Genomic DNA, 24,107 nt, shown 5'->3' on the forward strand with positions numbered 1-24,107 from the left:
GAATGAGGCAGGGTGAGGGTACCACAAAAGCCTTCTTTGGAAGCCCCTTAAGGTGCCACATGGGATAGTGGCTGCATTACTGGCATGCTGCATGTGTGTGTGCTGTGAAAGATATGACTGGGTGCATACAACATGAGCACCCACCCTCGAGATTGAGATTGTCACTGAACCATGTGTTGTTTTGTGCTTTGAACCCAGCCACACTAACAAACCCTAGTTTGTAAACCACAAACAACAGTTCACAACCCAATAACAAACTATGGATTCTCTTTGTGGGCTGTTCATGGTTAAGAAACTATGGTCTGCACTATGCAGTCCAAACAGCTGGACTGCAATCAACAAGAATGTTATTTTTGTGAGTGTTCAAGGCCTTTGCATGATTTCACTGTATTACTCCCCTGCCCCCCAAAGCATGTCTTTTTGTTTCTGAAAAGTCTGTTTTAAATAACTCTGACCCCTTTCCTTTCTCATTTATAATTTTCACCGAACTCAACATTCAAAGGATTTGTTAAACATAAAACTTTGAATATAACTTTTTGCTTATTAAATAACCATATTGCATTTATAAACAATTTAAAATAAGTTGCCATTTGCTATATGTACAGATTGATAAGCACAGCTTGTTCAGAAGGAGACAAGTTGTCTCTGTTGAGAAAGACTTGATGTTACCTATAATCTGATTTCCAGTTTAATTAATTATTTAGCTCTTCTTATTAAAGTAGTATTTAAATTGCACCCTTGTGAATGATCATATCAGATTCTTGTCAGGACAACAAGCCTAATTTTCCTACATTTAGACTGCTTTTTATTCCTCTCTTTGGATATAGATTCTTGGGAATAACCTGGGGGACAATGCTAGAACCCAGCCTGTGGTTGGGTCACAGTGGTCTTTTACATGCCTATAGTGAATTCCAGCCTGTGATCCAACTGTCATGCTGTAATCTAAATTTTAACTTTAAAACTACTTCAAAGTAAGGTATCAAGAAAAGCAGGCTTCAGAAGTTCTAGTAACATGCGTGAGGACACCGATGATATAACCGTATCTTCTTGATTGATTGATTGATTGGATTTTGTTATATTTCAGTTCTCCTCAGCTGTGTTATTACCCCTGAACCAGATTGCTGGAGAGTATTTCTCTAGCCGTACTTTCCACCAGCTAGTGTCAGATCCAGGTTTGAGCATGAGGTCATGAGCAAAGTACCTTTCTGTAGGTTTCCTCTTCCTTTGGAAGGCTCTGGTGGCTTCACCTTTGCTATGGTAGACAACAGCTCTGCTCTGAGGGAAGTTAGAAATACCCCCCCTAATTTCCCAGAATGCTTCTTTCCATAATGTCCCTAGATTATGTTGCCTGGTTGCTTGGAAAGCACCAGCCCAGAAATTCTGGTTGTCCAAATATTCCAGGCAAGTATTAGCATTAGCAAAGTGGGGGATCCAACAGCTTCTCAGGATACCAGGCACTGTTAGCAGTCTTGAATACATAACATTTTTATATTGTAACATTTTATGTCAAATAAGTAAAGAATTCTTGGTTTTAGGACCTCCTGCTTAGACTTATTAAATATCTTTATTGACTGCCTATTTGTATCTACACCGAATTCAAAGTACTGTTCGCTTTTTTTAGCCCTACAGAAGAACAACTTTTCTCTTATAATCACCTCCAAGAATTAAAACATTGCTCAGAAGGCCTCACTCCTGGGGCTGTTTTAAGACACAACCAGATCCTTTTCACGGATTGCTATCCTGGAATTGTAAAACTGTGCTCTTCCTCAAGAAATCCTCTGGCCAGCTTAATTTGCATTCTTCTCTTTTTGGTTATTGTAGTTCAAGACATCTGGAGGGCACTGGGTTAGGAAAGGGAGGTGAACAGGATGGCAACCTAAATCACTTTCCTCGGATCCTAATGGTGAGGATTCTTAAGGTGACGCTTCTGCAGCTTGGTATGACTCATTGCTGCCTTGGGTTGGGCGTTCTGTGTTTTATATCTATACAGCTACCTCATGCCAAAAGAGTGAATGACTGACATGCGGTTTTTCCCCTTTGTCTTCTGTTTTTTTCCCATCATGATTCTTAAGCCTCTTAGTACCACAGCCTTTTCTTGCTATACTTTGATTCCATCTACTCACTAATCTAGATACTATAAAATAAGTAGTATCAACACGTATTAAAAACAAAAAGGCTACGCACAGGACTGGCCCTGTAATGTGGGTAAAGTAGGCTGCTTCCTCAAGGCAGATTTGGACTACAAGCCTATTAAAACTAGGAAGGTTTAAAAGAAAGTAACTACAAGATCTATTTCTTGCAGAGTTAGGTGTGTGTAAGCACACTGATGTTAGCACTGTTGAGCATGCCTCTGAATACAGTCAGGATGATTGTGTGATAAATGACCTTGCGCACATGCCCTTATATGCAGTCTGGCAAGCTGGTGTATAAAATGGCAATGATCCCTTCGTTAATCCAAGTTGCACTATGGATCCCTTCGTTAATCCATGTGGCCATTAATGGAATCCGTGCGTAGTGTTGTGGAAGGTCAGGCACACATCTGCCTAACAGGCACATCGTTTTAATTTTTTTTTTTTTCTCAGCAGTGGCCAAAATGTTGGCTCAATGAAACTAAAGAAGCAGTTCAGTAAGCCCTTGTGTGAATCAGATATTGCTTTCTTTTCTAAGGCTTTCCAGGAGGAATACAACAGAAACACTAGAGCTAATATGGAATCCTGATTTCTCAAACATAGCAACATATATGAAAAAGGTGTTACTTGGCTCACACTCTGGCTGGTCATGACAGAGCCCAGCCACAGAGGAGGCAGGAAGTCATGCCATGGCTTCCTTGGTTCCAAGGCCTCTTCCTGGGTAATAATATGCCTGCAAGGAAAGGCCAGGTCACAAGGAAAAGCCTGCTCATGAACAAGACAGGAACTCTAGCTGAACGATAGGCAACCCAAATCCCATAAATGTTTCTACTGAAGTAACTCTAGCCTCTGGAATTAGTTGTCTTATGAGGACTCCATCTTCAGATAACGACATGGACAGGACAACATGTGGTAAAGTCACTGCTGCTCCTCCACATGCATTCTGCTCCGTGGGGCACTGGGCTTCGGCCCCAGAACTCCTCCCTAGCAAGACCACAGAATGGAATCCTGGGCATGTCCAGCTGAACGGATCAGCAGTTAGAAGGGCCAGAGAAGCAGAGGGTGAAGGGTAGACAGATCCCCTTCCCTGCAAACAAGACTGTACTGTCTTGCTCTTCTCCAGCACGGATAAAACTTCTCATACATTTATTAAGGTTTACTAGAGAAAACAGCCAATGGTAACTCACAGTTAGTTTCAGTCATGCAGGAAAGGTTATCCGAGTCCAAGAGATTACAACAGACCTCATTAAAAACACACATATATAAATGCCTGCAGGTAGGCCAAGATATTTTATAAGAAAATAACAATACATTAAAAATGGTGAATGCACACTAGGAAATGTTACATTAATGGCCACTTTGAACATGTGGGCAAATTCTCCTTAGGAGACATATGGATAGTTTTTATGCACTCTTTCAGATAACATCCTGTGAATATCATAGAGAAACAATGTAAACAGATATATGGGTAAGGAGAGGCAGGGCAGCTTTGGTTGTTAGAACACTACTTTGTATTCATTAAATGCCTTTGATCTGATGATCTCATGTACTTTACAAGGTGAGTGGTTGTTACTATCTCCAGTTTGAAGAGCATACCAAGGCATCTAGAAGCAAGCAAGGTGCATCTGGCCATACGCATTTTGAACTAGCCACTTTCGATCCAGCAGCCTTAGAACCTGGAGTCACCAATTACTCTTTTTGGACAACAGTTTTTTTATTAATGAAAGTCATTGCTTGTCTATTGCAGTACATTGAGACACAGTTCTTAGGTATGACGCTTCTGTACACAACTAGAGAGTTCTGCAAAGGCAGCGTTCTCCTCCATGAAATGACAGATATAAATGCTTCCTAAAGCAGTGGAGTTGCAATATATACCCAAATGCCTGATTAATGTTTAAAAACCCAAACACAAACATGAACACATTCACTTATGATTTAGCATGCTCGTTTCCAAATGGTGCACTGTGGTCTTCAAGAACTTTGGCCAATTGATGTTGAAGATGATGCGTGTTGCAGGTGGGCGACAGCCATTAGATTAGGAGTGGGAAACCCCTTTCAGCTTGAGGGCTGAACTGAATTTTGGGGAGGTCTCTGCCACTGCATTCGAGTGGTGTGCAGGGCAATTGAGGTGGGGCAAAAAAATGCCAGTATGCTGGCAGGGGGGTGCTGGGAATTGTAGGATTTCTTCTGTCTAAACATGCATAGGATTGCACCCTAAAGCTCTTTTGCTGCCAAGGACTGTGCTCCAGGAGTGCTATTAGAAAAACCCTCTTAGAATGGGCAAAAAACTGCACAAAAACTGGGAAATGATCAGTGGTTGGGGAAAGGGTAGGGCTAGGGAAAGAGGGTGTGGCCTTCAAAAGCATGGAGGAGTATCAGCATGGGACCTCAGGAAGGCTGGGCTTGGCCTCCAAGCCTGAGGTTCTGCACTCCTGCATCAGATCAAAGGGGAAGTTGCAAAATTCAAATGATCACTCATGGGTCTTTTTGGTGGAACATTTGCTAACTACTATCTTACAGCCTAATATTAAGCAATTTATCCCACCTAACCAGTTCTCAGCAGCAAAATCAATGAGAGTTTCTTTTAAAGGAAAAAAAATAGGATTTTGCACCACCCAGCTGTATGCTTTCAGTCACTTACTGCTGATGACCTCCCATTGCTTGCCCTGCTGGTTCCATGTTCTCTGTCTTAGATGTGCTAGTATCTGTAGCATAGCTGCTTTACATATAAGGAAGAAGAGAATGTGCTTACATCAATGAGTTAAACTTTTAATGTTTTAATTAAATGTTTATCATGTAGTTAATGTTTAGCATGTCCAGGGGTAATAAGCTTCATAAAGTCTACATTGTATAGACTTTATTATAGTCACCTGCCTTGGATGCTTAAGTGACTAAAAATCATCTTCATGTTGAGATGCAGACAATGAGACTGTATGATAAACAATACTAATTAAAAAAATAGACTGCATGTCTCCATTTGCCCAAATCCATGCAAACTGGGGTGGCGTGGGGTGAGGATCATACAACTATTGAAGTATATAAGGGAAATAGCTGAAAATGCTGGGAACAATTACACATTTTCCCTTTTATGAAGACACTGCCAACAATAAAACCAACTATAAATGCAAGTGCAGCAACAGATCACAAGAAAAGACACTATTTATTTGTTGCCTGGAATTACTGACTCTCCTATTAATTCTCTGTAAACAAATTTTTCAGCATGGTAACTTTAATTACAGGCAATATAAGCTAAATCTCCTTGTACTCTTCTGCGACCCTAGACAGACAAAATTTTCCCTTAGTTTATAGACTGTGGGGAAGGACAAAACTAATCTGTTTACCCAGTATGAACTTATTCCCCTATACATGTATAAAATTACTTATAAATTCACAATGGGAGAGTCTATACAACATGAGAAACCATGATGAAATCTTATCAATATTGTCTGTTGTGCCACCCAGATCCAGTTCCAGAGTTCTGGTGTGGTAGGATTGATTTTCTAAAACTATGCGGGGGGGGGGGGGATCAACTAAGGTTCTAAGGTTTCCATTTGTAGGACATACCTACAAAGCAAGCTGCCTAATGACCAGATCCTGGACATGTCCCATATAGCCCCCTCAGATGCTGGTGTGGAGGTTGGTGGGCTTGGCTGTGGTGCTGGCTGCCCGAATTTGTCCTCAAGGGAGCCCTGCTGGTGTTGGCACTCCTAGCCATCACCTGTGGTGGCATGCAATGCCTGTCCCTGATAGCCAGAATGTGTACAATGCACACCACATAATGCAGAGACCACCTGGCATTCATAGAGATGCAGAAGCTCAACAAAGAGATCTAATACAACCCTGAATGAGCTTCTTAGACTCAAGAGGAGGAATTATAGGACATACCTGGCTGGCTGGCATTAGGCAGGAGCAGGCTAGTCACTTCCCAAGCATCCTCAGCAATAATAGGACATCACCAATGGCTAGCAATTGAGCAATCTCCTGCCAAAAGCCCTCAGCCCAGCCTCCAGGTATGCATGGAAAACACCTGAATTCAGACATGCCAATCAACACTCAAGGTGGGAATTTCTGCAGTTATACTGGCAGAAATGGTGCAAGGAGGTTGGATTAGGGTACACTTCATGGCTTTTGAAGGAAAATAGGTAAGATTCAGGAGGAACTGCAAGGTTCTGGTTGTCAGCCCCCCACCCCATGTGACTTTCTTATAGAATGTGGCAGGTTTGCATATTGTAGATGCTGAAGGGCCTTTGTGCTGATCATAGAAAGCTTTTTGAAGTGGGTCGGGTCACTTCTGGCCCTTGTGAGGTGTGCGATGGTCCAAGAGACAACAGATCACTTAATGTCTCTCAGTCTGTGGTATGAGGCTTAGCTGGCATCCTCTTTGTGCTTTCTGGCTCCCAGGAGAGTTCCTGCTGGCAATTTGAGAACCCTTTTGCAGGATGATGATCTTTCTTATTTATTTTCTTAGCATATGCAGATACAGAAAAAGAACATAAAATAAACAGAGCAAACTAAAATGAACAAAGCAAGCAAAGTTGCCAAGGTAAGTTTAAACAAATGCAACCTATACATTCAATCCCCCAAAACTATCTTTCATCTTTCAATGCTCTGTGAGAGTTTAAAAGAAAAAAAACCTATGCAACAACACATTTTATGGCTTGAAGCCCTCTACTTGAAGTGATAGGAAGATTTTCATTTTCTTTTCCAAATTCCCCTCAACTCCCATTAGTCTTACTGAGCATAATAAAATTTCCATTTATCAATGAATTCTTCTAACGATCTTCTGTTTCTGCTAGTCTATTTCTCCATTCTTCAATTGTCCGGGGCTCCAATGATTTCGATTTAGACGCAATTGTGATTCTTGCTGCTGTTGTCATATACTTGAATCACTCTGACATAGTTTTGAAAGGGTCTCCGGCACTATATTCAACAGCATATTCTAGGAAACTTAGCCTTGGAAATTGTCTGCATTTCCAGATGTATCAATTTCCTTTTTTTTTCGTTATTTCACAACTCCACCGTGGCAGGACGATGATCTTTCGAAAGTGGCGCTGCCCCCTTCGGAGCTTTCGGCGGCCTACAGTGGAAGCTGGCCGAAGATTCTGCGGGCCGTCGGTAGGTGGCGCTGGCAGGGCCTCTCGGCCTTGCTTTCCCGGAAGCCCCACAGGAAGAAGACGAAGAGGGTGAGGGGTCAAGGCGTGGGAAGAAGCATGGCGGGCAGTTCGGGAAAGCGGGAGCCGGGAGCGCAGAGCCATGCCGAGAAACCGAGCGAGGCCTTTGGCGCGGGAGAGGTCCAGGCGGCGTTCCCGCCGACGTTCAGTGTCTCCGAAATTAAGAACAAGCAGCGGCGCCATTTCATGTTCCTGCGCTGGAAGCAGCAGCAGAGGAAGGTGCGAGTGGCGAGGCGGCGGAGGGGAGAGGCCGGCCTCGGTGCCGCCGCGCTGAGCTCGAGGAGCCGCGTAGCTGAGGAGGGAGGAAGTTCCGTGTGGGTAGGAGGGAGGGATGACCTCCGGCGGCCGTATCGGTGTGTGGGGGGCTCCACATGCTACAGGGCGCTGGGGTGGGTGGTGAGGAAGTGCGTTGTGCCTTTCAAGGGGTCTGGAGTACCAGAGTACGAGAAGGACTGGGAGGGAAAATGCTTTATGGTGGATTGGGGTTGAGGCGACCTGGTTTCCGTTTTATGCTTGACCACGCTGCTTGTTAGAGGACCTTATTGAAATGGGTGTCCTCAGTCTGTCAGGAGAGGTGGGGAATTTGTGGCCCCTCGGATTTTTGGCATACAGTTTGCATTTGTTCTAGTCATCACATCCAAGAGTGAGGGATGATGGCAGTTACTGTAATTATTATATTGCTTTTCTATCCTACTTTTTTCCCCTTTGGAAGGGACTCAAGGTAGTTTAGGCAGTTTTCCTCCACTCCATTTTGTCCTTAAAACATCCCTGTGAGGTTGGTTAGTCTGAGAATGAGTGACTGGCCCAAAGCCACCCAGTGAGCTTCATGGTCAACCGGGGACTAGAACCAAGATTCACAAGTCCCAGGCCAGCACTCTGACCATCACACCAAACAGTAGGAGACCAAAGTTGTTACCCTGTGTAAAACTAACTATCAGAAGATGATAATTCTTTTAAAATGTATTTTTTTCCTTCTCTATCCCCCACCCTTTATTCTGTAGGAGAAATTAGCTATCAAGAAAAAGAGGAAAAAGGAACAAGAAGCACTCGGAGACAAGGTAATGGATTAGGGTTAAAAGTTGTTTTGGTCAATACAAAATTATGTACAAATAAGCACATGGTCTTTTTGCAGAGTTAGTTCTCTTATATGCATGCACAGGAAGACAGCAAGGAGTATCTACTATCTGTTGTAGTAAGATACAAGAACAAGATTTTTTTTGTACAAAAAAAATTATCATTAACTTTAGCACTGTTGATTGAATGTGGGGACTTGATAATTAGATGCAACTCATCTGTTATATTGCTGAATTATATAGGAAGTAAAATGCATCTCAAGATATGCAGAAATAGACCTTTTAATATTTCATTTGCAATATCATGTGATAATACTAATGTATGATTATTGTAGTATAAAAGATAAAATTTGGAAAGTTGCTTCTTTGCTCAGAGCATGGCTTTAGAAATCAACTCTTTGCTTTTAAAAAATATTTTATAGTATCTTATTGCATATTATAGCATTTTATGTGCTGCTGTAAACTGTTTAGAGTGCTTCAGCTATTGGATGGTATAAAATAAATAATAATAGCATGCTTTGATAGAAAGCATAGGACTGTATACCTAAGATGGTAAACCATCACTTCATCCATCTTATCTGCATTATGAGGGTAATAATATTAATGCACTTTATAAAAATGTTGTCATGAGTACAAAAAGGTTTCAGGCTCTAAGGAATCCCCAGCAAAGTTAATGTCATGTATTAACTTATTTCTTACAGGCACCACCAAAGCCAGTACCAAAGACAATAGAAAACCAGCGTGTGCATGATGAAACTACAGTTGATCCAAATGATGAAGAGGTAGCTCTTTTTGGAAAACTAGAACTGTTTTGAAAACCATTTTAAAGTAAACTAATGCTGAATAAAAATCCTCGTGATCTTTTATTCTGAACTTTTTCTGCACATGTTTATGCTTGATAAGTACCCTAGGCCTTGGATTTGTGTTCAATGGCTTGAGGGTTTTATTTTTCTTGTTTGGTAGCCTATTGGTAACTGTTCAAGTCATTGATCTCAAGCTTTTTTAAAAAAAATTTCTTTGCAAATATAAAACAGGCTTTTCTATTGCTTTTAGAGAATATTTCTTAGTAGAACATCCCATGTTGATTCCTTGGTCACTTCAGTTAAAATAATCTGGTAGCAGATGATGTGAAAGGCTGGAAAGCTACTACCAGTCAGTGTAGATAATACTGGTCTTGATGGACAAAAAGCTTGATCCGGTATAAGAAAGCTTTTATAGAGCAATTCAAATCTTGAAAATGCACCTGAATCAGTAAAATGTACTACTGATAAAGTCATTTTTAAGGTCCTGGTGCATGTTTCTTAATATCTAGTGCTTGTGCTGAGAAAACTTCTCGTTGGATGGTACAGGAATGTAACTAGAATTTTAAAGGGCTGGTATAGAGCTGCTAGGTCTTAGGTCTGAAAGTTTTTATTTTTAGAAACAAATTATTTAGTGTGATTTCATATCATTGTCATTTTCCAGGTTACTTTGGATGAAGCTACAGATGAATTTGCACCCTACTTCAATAGGAAAACTCTTCCAAAGATTCTTATAACAACATCTGACAGACCTCGTGGGGTATGTATGTATTTAGCTAGCTAGCAAGCATATATTGCCAGGGAGTCTACAATGTGTTACACAGAGCAGATGTTCTGGTGCCTGTAGTTGCTAGCCTTTTATTGTGCCAGCGCACCACAGGGGGCAAACTAGCTCAGCGCCATTTGGCCAGCAGAACTCTTATAATCAGCTCATCCAGGGCTTTTCTCTGCTGATCTTCCACCAAACACATCTGGGCAGATCCAGTGCTGGTGCTTACTTTCATCGCTAATGCAGCCAGCAGGTTTCCCACCAGGAAGTGGTGGTCTGTATATGTATATATACTTGCAGGTGATATGCTTTCAAACTGCTAGGTGGGCAGAAGCTAGGGCCAAACAATGAGTGCTCACTCCATCCTGCTAGGCTGGCCTCAAACCGCTGGAGTGCTGACCATTCCTGATCGACAGTTTCAGTGCCATTAGGCTTCTACGCCACCCTCATGGGGTAAAAACACATTTTTAAAGCAATGATTAAAAACTTATTTCAGCTTTATTACATGTAACATGAAGGCCTAATGTCTATTAGATCTAGACTTTGTAACTTTTTGCAAATAGTTTGCATGAGATTCCTTTTTTAAAATGGCATTTTTTTTACAGTACAGTGGTACCTTGGCTCACGAACTTACCGTATTTTTCGCTCTATAAGACGCACCTGACCATAAGATGCACCTAGTTTTTAGAGGAGGAAAACGAGAAAAAATATTCTGAATCAAATGGTTTACTAAACTATTTAATAAACTATAACAGAATACAGTAATAACGTATTTCAACCTTGTAAAGTGAACAGCAGTCAACAGTGGCTTTAAGAACCATCATCACTGTCATTAACAAAAGAGAGACTTTAAAGTTCGAGTAGTCTTCTAGTTTTCGTTGAACCCATAGAACTCATCATCACTAGAGTCAGAATTTATGAAGCTCTGTTGCTCACATTCACTGACATCACTTTCTTAGTCAGTAGTGGAATTATTGAAGGAATCCACAATCTACACCAGTTATACAAGAGCTGCTGCAGACAATTCAGTAACAAATCTAAAAAAGCCAGTAATGTCCATGCTGCCCTACTAGTAAATAATAGAAAAAATCTGACAAAAAATGAGATATTGTACGGTAAATCAAACACACAGTGGACTAAGTAGCCTTTGAAGAATAAACTTCATACACAAAGGTAATGCTGTTCAAATATCCACTTATCCTAAAAAAAATGTGTCTGATCAACTAACAGATAACTGATCCATGGAAAGCTTCCTGATAATCACAGGCACATTCCTCATCACTTCACCATGGGCTTCATTAAAAGACGGGTTGCCATTTGAAAACACACACTGACCTGTGATTAACAGCTCTCACCTGCGCCGGAGGAGGGTGGCGGAGCATGGCGCGCCGAGTGTGTGCCGGCCAGGTGGTGCTACGTGGGGCTGGCAGTGTGCCAGTGGTGGTCTTCCGGGCAGCGCAGTGGCGGCAGGTCTTCCCAGGCGGTGGAGGTGAGCAGTCCGTCTCTCTGTGTGGCCAGCAGGTTAAAGCCCATGGCTGCTGCTCCTCCGCACCGCTCCCCCTGAGCGGCACAGCTCTCACCTGCGCCAGAGCGGGGGGCGGAGCAGGACGCGCTGAGCGCGTGCCGGCCAGGTGGTGTCACTTGGTGCAGGCGGGCCAGCAGCATCCTGGGCATTGGGCACACACACATTCGCTCTATAAGATGCACAGACATTTCCCCTTCCTTTTGAGGGGGGGAAAAGTGCATCTTACAGAGCGAAAAATATGGTAATCTATTCCAGGATGGTCGTGACCCAAATTGGTCATGAGCCAAGTTAAATTTCCCCATAAGGTTCCATGTAAATAAGGTTAATTAGTTCTGTAACTATTTTTTTTTTCAATCAAAAATGTGAAGCAAAGTGGCAAAGAACAACAAAGATTGTGGCCATCTCTCCCCCACCACGAGCACAGCTATCTCCCTGCCCCCCCCCCAGCATGACCGGAATCACGCCCGTCATCCCGGCACACTCCTGTCATCTGGCGCACTGGGGGGGCGGTGGACGCAATTGCGGGTGCACCGGGGGGAAAGACGGGCGCGCTGCGGGGGAGAGATCGGCACGAACACAGGCGCTCTGGAAGGGAGAGACGGGTGTGATCATGCTGGGCAGGGGGAGATGGCCAAGATTGCGGTTGTGCTCATGCAGGAAAGATGGGTGTGATCTCAACCATCTCCCCCCTCCCTGCCCCCAGCACAATTGCTGCCATCTCCCCACTGAGATGGGGGAGGGGATGGCCACGATTGCGGTCTTCACTCAATGTGGAGTTCATGTCCTGAGTAAAAATTTTTATGAAATTTTTGTTCATGGCCCGATTTGATCGTGAACTGAGGCATATGTGAGCTGAGGCACCACTGTATATGTTTAGTAGTCTAACCACTTGGTGCACTGGAGCCATGTTGAATGGGTAGACAAGCACAGGAATGTTCAGTTAAGCATAATGTAGCAACTTGTGTTGGTAACTCTCTTAGATGAACTTGACAGAGTGAAAAGTTAACTGTGCTTTATATTATTCTTTTTTTGCTTTTGCCCAAGCTTAATGGGTTGATTGCTGGTGGGAAGTATGCATTTGGGCTTACAAGCCAGAGTTGGGCAAATTTATCTGAGCTACTTGCATGATGCATATAATTTTTCATAAGCAGCCAAAACCATAATATGATCCTTGCTACAAAAGACCTAGTTCCTCTGGTTCATCAGGTTTTGGTAGCTTTTCTTTTTGTAGAGATCGCTTTAAATGTACATTACAAAGAAATGTTCCTACAGTTTAAGAATTGAAGTACTGTGACCCATTAAGGTTGTATTGCATAAACACTTTTTTTTATAGAGAACTGTTCGGTTCTGTGAACAATTATCAACATGTGTTCCAAATTCCCATGTTTATTATCGAAGAGGACTGGCTCTAAAGAGAATTATTCCACAATGTATATCAAGGGATTTCACTGATCTGATAGTTGTCAATGAAGATCGGAAAATACCAAGTATCCTTCTTGAATAGGACAATGCAGGTTTTGAAGTCAGATGTTACTATTGAGTAGTAGATTCCACATCACTGTTCAATTACAAGGAAAAGCAACAATTCAGTGGTACTTATTTGTGACTGAAACATATTGTAGAAACTGCAGTTTCTCATAAAATACACAATTGAGATTTTGAATGTTGCTTTGACTATTCTTTGAAAACTTCCATAGGTTTGTAAAATAAGTAAGTAGTAACTGGTATTATTCAGTCAGTTCACACTTCCTGTGTTTAGTCAGACAGTTAACCATATTGGAACAATAGAAGCTAAAGGCCAGCCAAATTGTATAATCAGAAGCAGGAAGTTCTGCATACAGTTGCTTGAGTTCCGGTCTTCCTCAGAGCTCTGTTGATTTGGGAGTATCATAATTTCTCTTCTTTCTCAATCCCTTTACACAATGTGGAAAAACTTCCCTGTTAACCATGTGTCCTGGTTGCATATTAATAGGATGCATCTTGTTGATGCTTAAGGACAAGTTTTCTTCAGAAGATTTGACAGTCACTTTCTTTGCTGGCATTCATATGACTTGTTCCAAGCATCAGGCTTACTTTGGAAGTTTTTCTCTGGCTTTTACTACATGTTTCTTCTGCTCTCTTTCCTTTATTCAAAGTGGAAGAGTATATTCAGCTGATAGTGGTGGGAGTGGGGGAGAGATTACATGGTTTTTTCAACATCAGTGCAAGTTGTAGTGTTTGCTCTGTATCACACATTGAAATTTGTCCGTCTTAACTTTGTTGAAACAGATGGGCTTGTGATAAGTCACTTGCCTGAAGGTCCAACTGCTCATTTTAGGATGAGTAGTGTTCGTCTCCGTAAAGAAATAAAGGTGAGTTTATTCCAGCAAGCAAGTCTACCTGCTTGTGAACCATGGTAGGCTTACCATTCAAGAAAATATCTTATCACTTATTGTAGCGGAAAGGGAAAGATCCCACCAAACATCAGCCTGAAGTAATCCTGAACAACTTTACAACACGACTGGGCCATTCTATTGGACGCATGTTTGCATCTCTTTTTCCTCATGATCCTCAGTTCATTGGTAGACAAGTAGCCACATTTCATAATCAACGAGACTATATATTTTTCAGGTTCCACAGGTGAGTGTTTGAAAACTCTTGTTACAAATTTAAGAATTGATTCTGTTTGCCAAATCTGCTTATGTTAACTATTATCTTTTAAAGGTATATTTTCAAAAATGAAAAAAGAGTAGCCATTCAAGAACTAGGTCCACGCTTTACCCTGAAATTAAGATCTCTTCAAAAGGGAACGTTTGATTCGAAGTTTGGAGAATATGAATGGATTCATAAGGTATTTTAAAATTTCTGTGATCCCTTAGCATTGGAGAACTTTTTAGGTACACAGTGGATTTGTAACTGCACTTTGCATAATAGTTGAATTTATAGCATAGTGTTAAGCAGTATTTGCCTTATGTATCTTTTAAATAATTGATATTTTTATATTGGTTTTGGTGAATATGAAGTTACACTTGAATATAGTAAGCAAGAGTTGCTAATATCCAAAGAAGCATACAGCTAGCGTATGCATACAGTGAGGTTAGTTATATAATAGTAACTGGAAATTTCTGCAAAACTTTTTACAGATGGCATGGTTGTCAACTGTTTAAAATATTCAAAATCCCTTAGGGAACACAAGCCCTCTTATTAGATATGTTTCTAAAAAATTTTGGCTGGCCAAGCCAAAATTTCTTACATAGACTTTTACTCCCACCACCCATGCAGAATCTTCAGAACTTTGTCTGTTTGGCACAATCACATTGTCAGTGGGCTTATTCCCAGTCTTGTTGATGGGCAACCCTACAACAAGAACTTGGGGCAATTTTTATGATGGGATGCAGCATGTGTCACGTGGGTTTTGAATATTCAAAACTCAGCTTGTGTCAAGCAAACCCAGATGTGGGTTAGACTTGGGATTAAACTTCACTCAAGCACTCTGAGTAGAATGCCAGTTAGGGCTCTGGATCCCTGATTTTGTGCTGCATTTATGAGGCTAGCAACAAGCTCCTGCTTCCTTCACTCAGCTTGGTGTTTGGGTTTGGAAGTACAGGTGGGCATCCTTGTAGACAGTTCAGAGGTTCAGTGGAAAGTTCAGAGGTTCAGCAATTGTAAGGACCCTGGCTCCAAACTGGTAGCTAGGGCTCATTTGTAGTAGTGCTACTACCCTTGCTTAAACTAAAGAACAAGCCTCAACCTTTCTGTCCTGCTGTGCAGGGAAAGGCTGAGGGTTACTTCTGTAGTCAATGTACATCTCAAGTGCCTCTGCCATCCCCATGTCTGTCTCTAGCCAAGGCTGGAACTAAACTGTGTGGTGGGTAGCAAGACATTGTGGGTTCTGTTTCTTCTAAAAAATCTTCCCCAGGTTTTTACAAGGGCCATCATGTCTGTAACAACGGGTGATGATCCATTGTCCATCTAGTATTTGTCTGACTGGCGGGTGGCAAAAATGCACCTTCGTGCAGATGGCATCTACAGCATGGCTGGGGTTGTCTTCTCTAAAGTTGAAAGGTTTGGGCTTGTTTGTGTGGTGAGCAATAAAGATGCTTCTTGGAACACTACTGCTAGTCACCCATCCCTGTTTGGAATTGGAGTTATTCATGGATATTCCCTTGTTGTGATAGGCTTGGGAACCCGATGAAGTTCAGTGCAAGTTACTGGGGGCCGGGGGGAGGCGTATTTCCAATCTCTTCAATTCTAAGCAGGCAAGGAGAAGAGAGTTTTGTTAGTTATCCTTCAATACTTTATTAAATCCTGTTCTTCAAAAGCTCAGGCCTGCAGATTAATCAGCACGATGATGAGTGGAACTGTTGGCAAGAGTCTAAAGTAGAACATGGCATGTTAAGTCTTTATTAGTGGAGGTTCTAAGTTTTAAGTAACCTTAATTAAGGGCCGTTATACAGTAACCTAAGTCCAGTTTGACTAGAGCATACTTTAATGAGACTACCTAATCCATTGCATTGAGGTATGAGCATCGTGTTTAGTCAGTGTCAATAAATATTCCTGTAATGCTAAGCAATGTTTATAATTGTCTGATAATAAAATATGCTCTTCATTTTGTAGTGCATTTATAAATGCTTTATCTTTCAGCGCCGTGAAATGGACACCAGTAGAAGAAAATTCCATCTTTAAGAATATGCTAAGAAGGTGAACCTGCTGTTTGATTTAGACTGCATCAACAAGAACAAAGAAGTGGGGATGGTGTTGCTGTACAACTATTCCTGCTCTTTATGAACAAACTGCAAACTAACAGCTGTTTCCATCAGACTGAATTCATAGTTGGGGCCAGGGACTGTCCCTTTTAGTGCCTTTGGTGGCTTCATAACTATGCTACATTTGTGTGAAGAAACTGCACCATTTCCTGTCTAATCATGCCAAGAGGTTATAAAGATGTCTTCTTAAAGATAGTGCCATCTTTTGTAATTGTATATATGCTATATATTAGAAGGATTTTAGTCTGAAAATAAATCCTAAAAAAAGAGCATAGGCTGTAATTGAGTCACTTTCCAAGATTCAAGGTCAGTTGTTAGAAATATTTAATTGTTATTAATGTTAAGGGAGAAGCAAAGTAGGCTTTGAGGTCTAAAATAATTTGCTTCAGTATGCAAAATCAAATACAGTCTTGCGGGAAAGTAGCACTGAAAATGAAGAGTTGCATTAGTTTCAGGAAATTAGCACAAGGAGTAGTTAAAAAAGAAATCATGAGATCAGTACTGGATGTTTCAAAACATATAGCTAATCACCACAAACTATGGTTTGTGTATCTGGCTTGTCTGAATAAGTCATACTTGATATTAACTGCACTTCCCAGTGTGGTCATGACACATTTCCTAGCTGCTGTTAGTTGAAAGTGGAAGCAAATGTTTCTGATCCCCTAGCAACCATGCAGAGGAAGGGAGAAGCTTACAAGCGCAAGTCTTACAATTTATGTTTTAACATTATAACTAAGTCTGCATCAATGGCTTCTGCATGGATGCTTCCCCACATATGGTTAAATGAGTACTTTCTAGGACACTTAAGGAACAATATAGTTCAACATGAATATATGCCCCACCTTTTCAAACGCAAGAATTTTTCACTTAATGAAAAACCTTTCTAGTCTACCCAATAGTAAGTTCCTACTATCTTTTGTGATGAGGTAGAAAAGAGAAAAATTGTACAGTTGAAGTTCCTATTTCCCACAAGCTATCCAAAAATAACTGCATTTTTAAATTCACTCAGTAAGTAAAAAATTATTTTAAGCACTGCACATTTCAAAACTAACTTTTAAAACAATCTAAAGAAAGTACTCCTTTTCCTAAAATGTAAGTATCACTTAATTGTAAATTATTTAGTGGTAAAATGTGCCATTTTGAGGAAATATCAATTATTTTAATTAGTATTTATGTTCATCCCGATATGGAAGTTTGATAGATTTCTAGGGACAGTTTGGAACAGTCACAGAACAAATGTTTACTGTCTGGGCCACAGATACTTTGTATTCAGAAAAGGGGATCTTAAACCATCTGAAAGGTTGGGTAAGCATGCTGGTTGGCTTTCCTAACTAAGCATGAAAAACATGGATCCTTATAGGAAAAGCACCTGAATTGTAAAAATGCTAAACATTATTTATCCAACTTGTAAAGATTATTGTCATTTAGTCAACTATTTATTGCTTGAATATAAAATTGATTCCCTCAAGATACAGAAGTTACTGCAGCCAGCATACAATGTGTTTAGAGAGGTAGATTGTAAGAGTTTTGACAACAGTAGAAATGTTACTATCTCTAAATTGGCACGTTAATGCAAAGTTCCTTTACAGCTTCCAAGCCACACTGGTTCACTTCTATATTCATCACATCCATCAACAGCTGTGAAAAGTTGCTAGATCTGAAAGAGAAAAAAATATGATTTCCAAGGTGAGTGTGAATTTGCTGCAAATTGTTTCCAGAACTTGACATGATATCCAACTAAGTTTCTGCAGCACTTTGCAATACACCGAACACAAATGCATACAAATCTCTCTGAAGAAACCACCTTATCTTTAGTTACAGAAAGTCATCAGGCTTTCCTGGGTAAAGAGTCCTAGAGTATAACTTCATCTGTCCTTCATCTCCTATGACTGAGAGAACATGCTGTATGGATTTATCGAGCAATCATAAGCCATTTGGGTGTATACAAGATCCAACAGTATATACTGGGGGATGTATTTGAGAGTACAGCCTCAATTTGTGTAGGAATTAAGAATTCTGTAAATATTGCAGACTAAACAGTTGTGAATTGGTCATTTATGAATAATTTAAAAGTTATGTGGTAGCTTTAAGAGACCAGATAATTCTGGCAATAACACTAATGGAAACTATTAATTACATAAATAGTAATAGAGAGCCAGTGTGGTGTAGGGGTTAAGAGCATGGGACTGGGACTCAGACAATCTGGGTTCTAGTCCCCACTCAGCCATGGAGCCAACTGGGTGACTTTGGGCCAGTCACAGACTCAGCCCAACCTACCTCACTGGGTTGTTCTTGTGGGGATAAGATGGAGGAGGAGATGTAAGCTGCCTTGAGCCCTTTGTAGGAAAAAGGCAGGATATAAATTGAAAAATAAAGTATCACATTTAAATTGTTAAGACTTATATACCTCTCTCTGGTCAGATGGAACTGAATGCAAGAAACACAAAAGAATTCTCACTAAACAAAGTTTCTTTTGAATGGCAACTGTTCAGGTAATTTTTATTAGCTGAACTTTTTGCTTTTCAATTCTGCTTAGTCGTGGTTTATGTGTCCCTCTCCTGCATGTGTATATAAATCTGTGAGCAGGTCAGCACTTCTGTATGAAAATAGTGTTCACAAAAGCTTATGCCATAATTAAAAGTATTTTAGGGTGCCACAAGACATTGGAGTGTTTTGCTACAACTGCTAAAACAGTTACTGCTTTATAAATTATTTTATCAGTGAATCACAACAACTTATTTAAGTAGCAACAGGTGCAACAGACTGCAATCCTATTCATCATATGCCCAGAAAGAACCTTAGGTCTTGCTTCATGGAAAGTGGGAACTATTACTATAATTCTGTAGAATAAGATATGAAGACATAACATTTTAAGAAAACAAAGGTCATAAAATAGCTTGAAAGAGCTTACCATTAAACAATTCAATAAAGATCACCAAATCAGAGAAATGAACAAACTTTTTGTGGTCTAAATGGATTTGTACTTGACGAAACCCCTGTTAGTAAAGGATCATGCTGTGCATGCTGCAGACAAAACTGCTTTAAGTCAGCAGCAGCTTCTGAAACCTAAAAAAATAAATAAATCCATATTTAGACAAATAGTTACATTTAACTTGATGGGCTAAGACATTTAGGACAGTCATGAATCAAGATAATTCTTTTCCAAACTTCATGCATTACAAAACTGACTATATTACTAGTATTTTACATTTACATTCCTCTTGTTTGCCTTTTATAAGAACCCAAGGCAGTTTACATGGCTGCATTCTATCCTCACAACAGCTTCTTTGTAAGGTTGGTTGGGCTGAGCAAAGACTAAAACCTACATCACCCAGGTTCCCAGTCCACCACGTTTTAACCATGCTGGCTGGTTTGACTATAACCTGCAAGAATTCTGTTACTGTCTCTCAAGTGAAGATGCATAAGCTTTAATTGTCTCTTATTTGGATGCATGTATAGATCTACTTGGGTCAGAGGGACAGTCTATTTCACTGGCGGCAGTGTTTTCCAGGCCTTGCCTACTAACATTAGTGGACTGAGACTGGGTCCTCCAGCACCAAGCTTTTCCATAACTACTAAACAGAGCAGTACAAATACATAGTCTGTAAATGGGAAAATACAGTTTATTGAGAAAACCGGCTTGCTTTTTGAATCTCTCCCTTTAGGGAACAACAGAGGCCTGGGGATATAGTATTTGCACAATCCTACTGCAATAACAGATTGAACAGATTTCCCATAATGGAATGGGATGTAAGAGTACAAGGATGAGAAAAGTGTCACAGCAGTTGAAGCGATTTTGAATATGAGCTTTCAGATCATAACTATTCTCAAAGCTATTACCTGCCCTTATCATGGAGGTTCTCAAAAGATCACTGGATTGTGCATATGAAGTGCTTCGAGTGCTTAAATTCTGCGGGAATAGTGTTTCCATCCATTCTGCCCGGGGAATTAGCGCCATGCAGGAAGCCTGCGAGCTTAAGTCGGAAACACAACGCAACAAACATTCTGCTGAACGGGCTTTCTTCTGCAGACTTCCTCGGGCCTTAACACACTTCCCCATTTTGCGCCAGGCGGACTTTCAAGTCAGTTTGCCTGATGATTCTTATACCTCCTTTCTTTCCGCTGAAAAGGAAACTCCCCAAAAACCTTGTTTAAAAAAGCATGCCTTTCTTTTCGGAAAAGATCCCGAGCCACCACCAGCTTTTGCAAGAAAAACAGGTTGCCAGAGCCAAGAAAAGGAAAATATAACGGGGTGGCGACAGGGTGGAGACGAAGAGGAAGCCAGCAGCTCCTTCAGGCTGTGTTTAACGGCCAGTCCGTCTAAGATCAGAAGCTGCAGCGCGGCGCCTCCCTGGCCAGGGGTCTTCCGCCCAGCTTCGGCTGCTTGCGGCTGGCATTCATCGCAGGGATGAGAGCACGGCACTCTGCACATGCCTAACGGCGCTCCGCACCATTCCTTCACAAGTCCGAGGGCCGCAAGCTCCGACAGCGCCCTCACGCACAGGCCCCGTGAGGCATCACTCGTGCCCTCAACGCGACGCCGGGGGAGCGGCCCCCGCCGAGCCGCGGAAATGGCGGCCAAGGCGCTGTCCCCGGCCGCCCCCGCCCCCGCCCCCGCCTCACCTTCACGCGGCTCACGCTGGCCTCGAGGCGCAACTGCTGCACCACCTTCCTCATGGCCGCTACATTGGAGGAACCGGACATGGTCGCCACCGCTTCGCTTCGCGGCGTGGCGAAGGCAAAAGAGCTGCGGGCGAGGCCGACGGACGCGCCGAAGGAGCTTCTCGGAACTTTCCACCAAGTTTCCGGCGCTGCTCACTCGCCAGCCCATAGACTCGCAACTGGAAGACTCGCACGCAGCCCTCAGAGGCGGGCTCCTCTTCGAGGCCGTCTGTTCCGGTGCTCCCCCGAGCGGAAGTGAGGGCGTCCTGCTGAAAGCTATGGACTAAACTCGGTTTTTGGGATAACCCTATTAAACTGTCCTGGCAGAGATGGGCGAGTGCTTTCCTTCCCTAACTAAGGTCCTAGTTCTTTGTGCTACGTAGGGTTTTTAAAAAGTTTTTAAAGAGTGACAGTCTCAGTGTGTCTACAAATGAACTCAAGTTTTCTTTATAGAACTGAGCAATGTATAAACACATTATGCCTAGCTGCAAGGTGAGGAGACCGGGTGGAGTGAGGGCGGATGTTTTTTTTACGTGGCAACTCAAACCAGCCTATAACTTGCCATACGAACTGTGGACTGCATCGCAGGGCTTTACAAGCCCCCTCCCTCTCAGCTCCTCCCCAAACTTACAGCATGAAGGATAATAAAAATAGATTGTACACGGCCTGGTGTGAATGGGCTCTTAAGCGAAACACAATTAGATTTGGAAGAAACCAGCAGCTTTTATCTGAATCGCATTAGTCTATCGCTACAATAGTCTGTTGCTGCAAAAACAATACAGTCGTGTGATGCCTTAAAGATTAATTAGATAAAAACGGGTCTAGTACTCCCAGCATGATCCAGCTGGCTGGCTGGGGAATGCTGAAATTTATAAGACTGCTCCCACACTGCTAGACGCATGCCTAGGATTGTGTCCTTATTCTGACGTAAACCAGCCGGAGGTTTATAACAAGAAAAGGGGATCATTCACCTGCTCATTTAGATAGGAAAAGGGGCTTGCATGACATTTTTCTGTCTAAACGTGCATAAGATTGTTCCCACGATGGGTTAATCCATAAGGTGCCCCAGGATCCTTTGTTGTGCGTGAACACGCTATTGTTAAATTGAGTTTCTTTGTTGTTTTCTATGGGCGGTGGACGCTCCTGCCAAGCGAAGAGAAACGCACAACGTGAAAGAGAACCGAAAACTTCCCGCCGCTAACTCTGAGAAACTTCAACATTTCTCTTCCTTTCCCTCTTGTTTTTATTTATTTATTTATTTATGGATTTATATCCTGCCTTTTTTCTACAAAGGGCTCAAGGCAGCTTACATCATTCTCCTCCTCCATCTTATCCCCACAACAACAACCCTGTGAGGCAGGTTGGGCTGAGAGTCTGTGACTGGCCCAAAGTCACCCAGTTGGCTCCATGGCCGAGCGGGGACTCGAACCCAGATTGTCTGAGTCCCAGTCCCATGCTCTTAACCACTACACCTCACTGGCTCTCACTGGTTTTCGCCGCTACCGCATGTGGACCCGCCTGCGCCACCAACGGGCATGGTGGGGGTAGCTGCCCGCGGCCGGCCCGCTTCAGCCCGGCTGGAGGGGCCGCTGGGCGGGCATCTGCGAGAGCCCAGCCGAGAAGGGCGGCGCTGCTTTCCGGGGAGGACTCTCGCCCCCCGCCGAAAGCAAGCCTCACGCGTTCCTCGCCGGCCACGTAGAAAGTTTTCTGCCACAATTTTCTGGAGAGCAGGTTGCTAGCACTTTATCACAATTAATGAATATTATGTGTTTAACTATTTCCTGCCCGCAGTTAGATCCTATCTGTATTCTACTGGATTCAGCACTCTCAAATAAGTGACTAGAATAAGACTTGGTCTTGAATCCCGCTCCCATATAGAACTTTTATACGCAGCCTGATAGGCAAACAAACAACAACAGACCATTTTCTGTATTGATCTATGTCCATGCCAGGGAAAGCATTGTCTGTTAAAATTCCAAGTGTCTGGTTACTGGTAAAAGCACAAGAACATGGCCAGACAAAAGCAAGGAAGACTTACATTTAGAAATACTGGTAGGACTGTTCGGTTCTGTTTCTGCTTTTTAAATTAAAGGGTAAGAAATTAATAAAATAGCACCCACTGATGTAGTGTACAGAAAAAGTGGAAAGCGAAAGGCTAGGAGTGATGCATGATGCTAAAGCTGCCCAATCTATTTATTTTAGAACATGTGTATCTGTCTTCCCATTTGAAGAATCCCAAAGAAGCACAAAACACATTACATAACAATACTTCATTAAAAATATAACAGCATTTAAATGGGTTAATGGTTAGGAAAGGCCAAGGTGAACAAATGCATTTTAATAATCATTGAAAGCACATGATCCTGGGTGCATCTCAGAGGGGAGGCCATGCTAGAGAGAGGGCACTGGCACAGACTAATGCCTTTTGTTGGTGCCAGATGGGAAGACAGAAACTGAAAACTGAAGGCCTCACCTAAAGATTCTAGTCTTGTAATAGGTCTATACCAGGAAAACCATCTTGAGTTGAGCAGAGAGTGAATGGTATGGTGCCTACAGTTGCAGCAGTGCAAATTCCCTGTGCTGTTTGTTCTTGCTTAAGAAAAAGATGCCAATAAAGGAGTAGGACCAGAGCAATCACAATGAAGAGGACACTGCAATGTCAGTCTGGACCATTTAAAAAATTGGACAATATGATCCAATGACTAAACCAGCATCCACAAAATTTGCTTAACGTCTTTTGTTTAAGACTGGGTGTTATTTATTCATGCTAACTATATGCATATTTATATAGACATAATTTCAATTTTAGGCAATGCCAAGCACATCAGATATTTGTATCATTAATATTAACCTACTATAAAAGAGAAGGAAATAGGAAGACAAGCACATTCACATACTGATTCTTTATTGTTCTTAGTGCAATTCACATATATTTATAAGGACTCCTGCTGCATGCCTTTTCACAGTTTAAATTGCACTGCCCAGCAATGAGATACATGTTGTTTTTATTCTATGTGGCAATTATCTCCATGCAAGTAAAAAGCTTCAACATAGATCTTTGATTATTAAAGCAAATCTCAGTTACATGGCACTGATTATGCAATACACTGTGTTACTAAGGTGATATTTACTTGCATTGAGGTAAATGAAAGGGTGGATCAACTGTGTTAGCCAACATTTGGATCCATTCAGTTTGTTTTCAGGTTCACTAGCAACAAAAGTCTCTTGCTGTC

General features: G+C 41.8%; 3 protein-coding genes across 4 annotated transcripts in view; 2 read left to right on the top strand and 1 right to left on the bottom strand.

Annotated features, from left to right (window-relative positions):
• Positions 1-7,311: 7,311 nt before the first annotated feature.
• RPF1 (ribosome production factor 1 homolog) lies at positions 7,312-23,928 on the top strand. 2 transcript variants are annotated; one of them, XR_006414949.1, is made up of 10 exons: positions 7,312-7,519; positions 8,302-8,358; positions 9,075-9,155; positions 9,838-9,933; positions 12,801-12,954; positions 13,736-13,818; positions 13,905-14,086; positions 14,171-14,297; positions 16,091-16,425; positions 23,918-23,928. XR_006414949.1 is itself a non-coding variant. In XM_044432447.1 (9 exons), the coding sequence occupies exons 1-9, from the start codon at positions 7,340-7,342 to the stop codon at positions 16,130-16,132; spliced, it is 1,002 nt and encodes a 333-aa protein (XP_044288382.1). In that variant the 5' UTR covers positions 7,312-7,339; the 3' UTR covers positions 16,133-16,482. The 2 variants fall into 2 exon arrangements, 1 of the variants encoding a protein (XP_044288382.1); XM_044432447.1 differs by lacking the exon at positions 23,918-23,928 and having other exon boundaries at positions 16,091-16,482.
• On the bottom strand, positions 17,627-21,091 carry GNG5 (G protein subunit gamma 5). The gene is made up of 3 exons (XM_044432448.1): positions 20,836-21,091; positions 19,124-19,278; positions 17,627-17,869 (listed from the first exon to the last, which is right to left on the bottom strand). The coding sequence occupies exons 1-2, from the start codon at positions 20,914-20,916 to the stop codon at positions 19,153-19,155; spliced, it is 207 nt and encodes a 68-aa protein (XP_044288383.1). The 5' UTR covers positions 20,917-21,091; the 3' UTR covers positions 17,627-17,869; positions 19,124-19,152.
• SPATA1 (spermatogenesis associated 1) overlaps positions 20,915-24,107 on the top strand; it is a 35,961-nt gene continuing 32,768 nt past the window's right edge. The window contains 1 exon segment of the mRNA XM_044432241.1: positions 20,915-21,129. Coding sequence (XP_044288176.1) covers positions 20,915-21,129 — 215 coding nt within the window.

The sequence above is a fragment of the Varanus komodoensis genome, unplaced genomic scaffold, assembly GCF_004798865.1.
Source record: "Varanus komodoensis strain SLA01 unplaced genomic scaffold, ASM479886v1 scaffold24, whole genome shotgun sequence".
Classification (NCBI taxonomy): domain Eukaryota; kingdom Metazoa; phylum Chordata; class Lepidosauria; order Squamata; family Varanidae; genus Varanus; species Varanus komodoensis.

Excerpts from the sequence above, each read along its gene's own strand:
- RPF1 (XM_044432447.1), top strand. The coding sequence starts at position 7,340 with ATGGCGGGCAGTTCGGGAAAGCGGGAGCCGGGAGCGCAGAGCCATGCC. Across the intron at positions 7,520-8,301 it reads GGAAGCAGCAGCAGAGGAAG|GAGAAATTAGCTATCAAGAA; the intron begins GTGCGAGTGGCG and ends TTTATTCTGTAG. Across the intron at positions 14,298-16,090 it reads AATATGAATGGATTCATAAG|CGCCGTGAAATGGACACCAG; the intron begins GTATTTTAAAAT and ends TTTATCTTTCAG.
- GNG5 (XM_044432448.1), bottom strand. The coding sequence starts at position 20,916 with ATGTCCGGTTCCTCCAATGTAGCGGCCATGAGGAAGGTGGTGCAGCAG. Across the intron at positions 19,279-20,835 it reads CCAGCGTGAGCCGCGTGAAG|GTTTCAGAAGCTGCTGCTGA; the intron begins GTGAGGCGGGGG and ends TTATTTTTTTAG.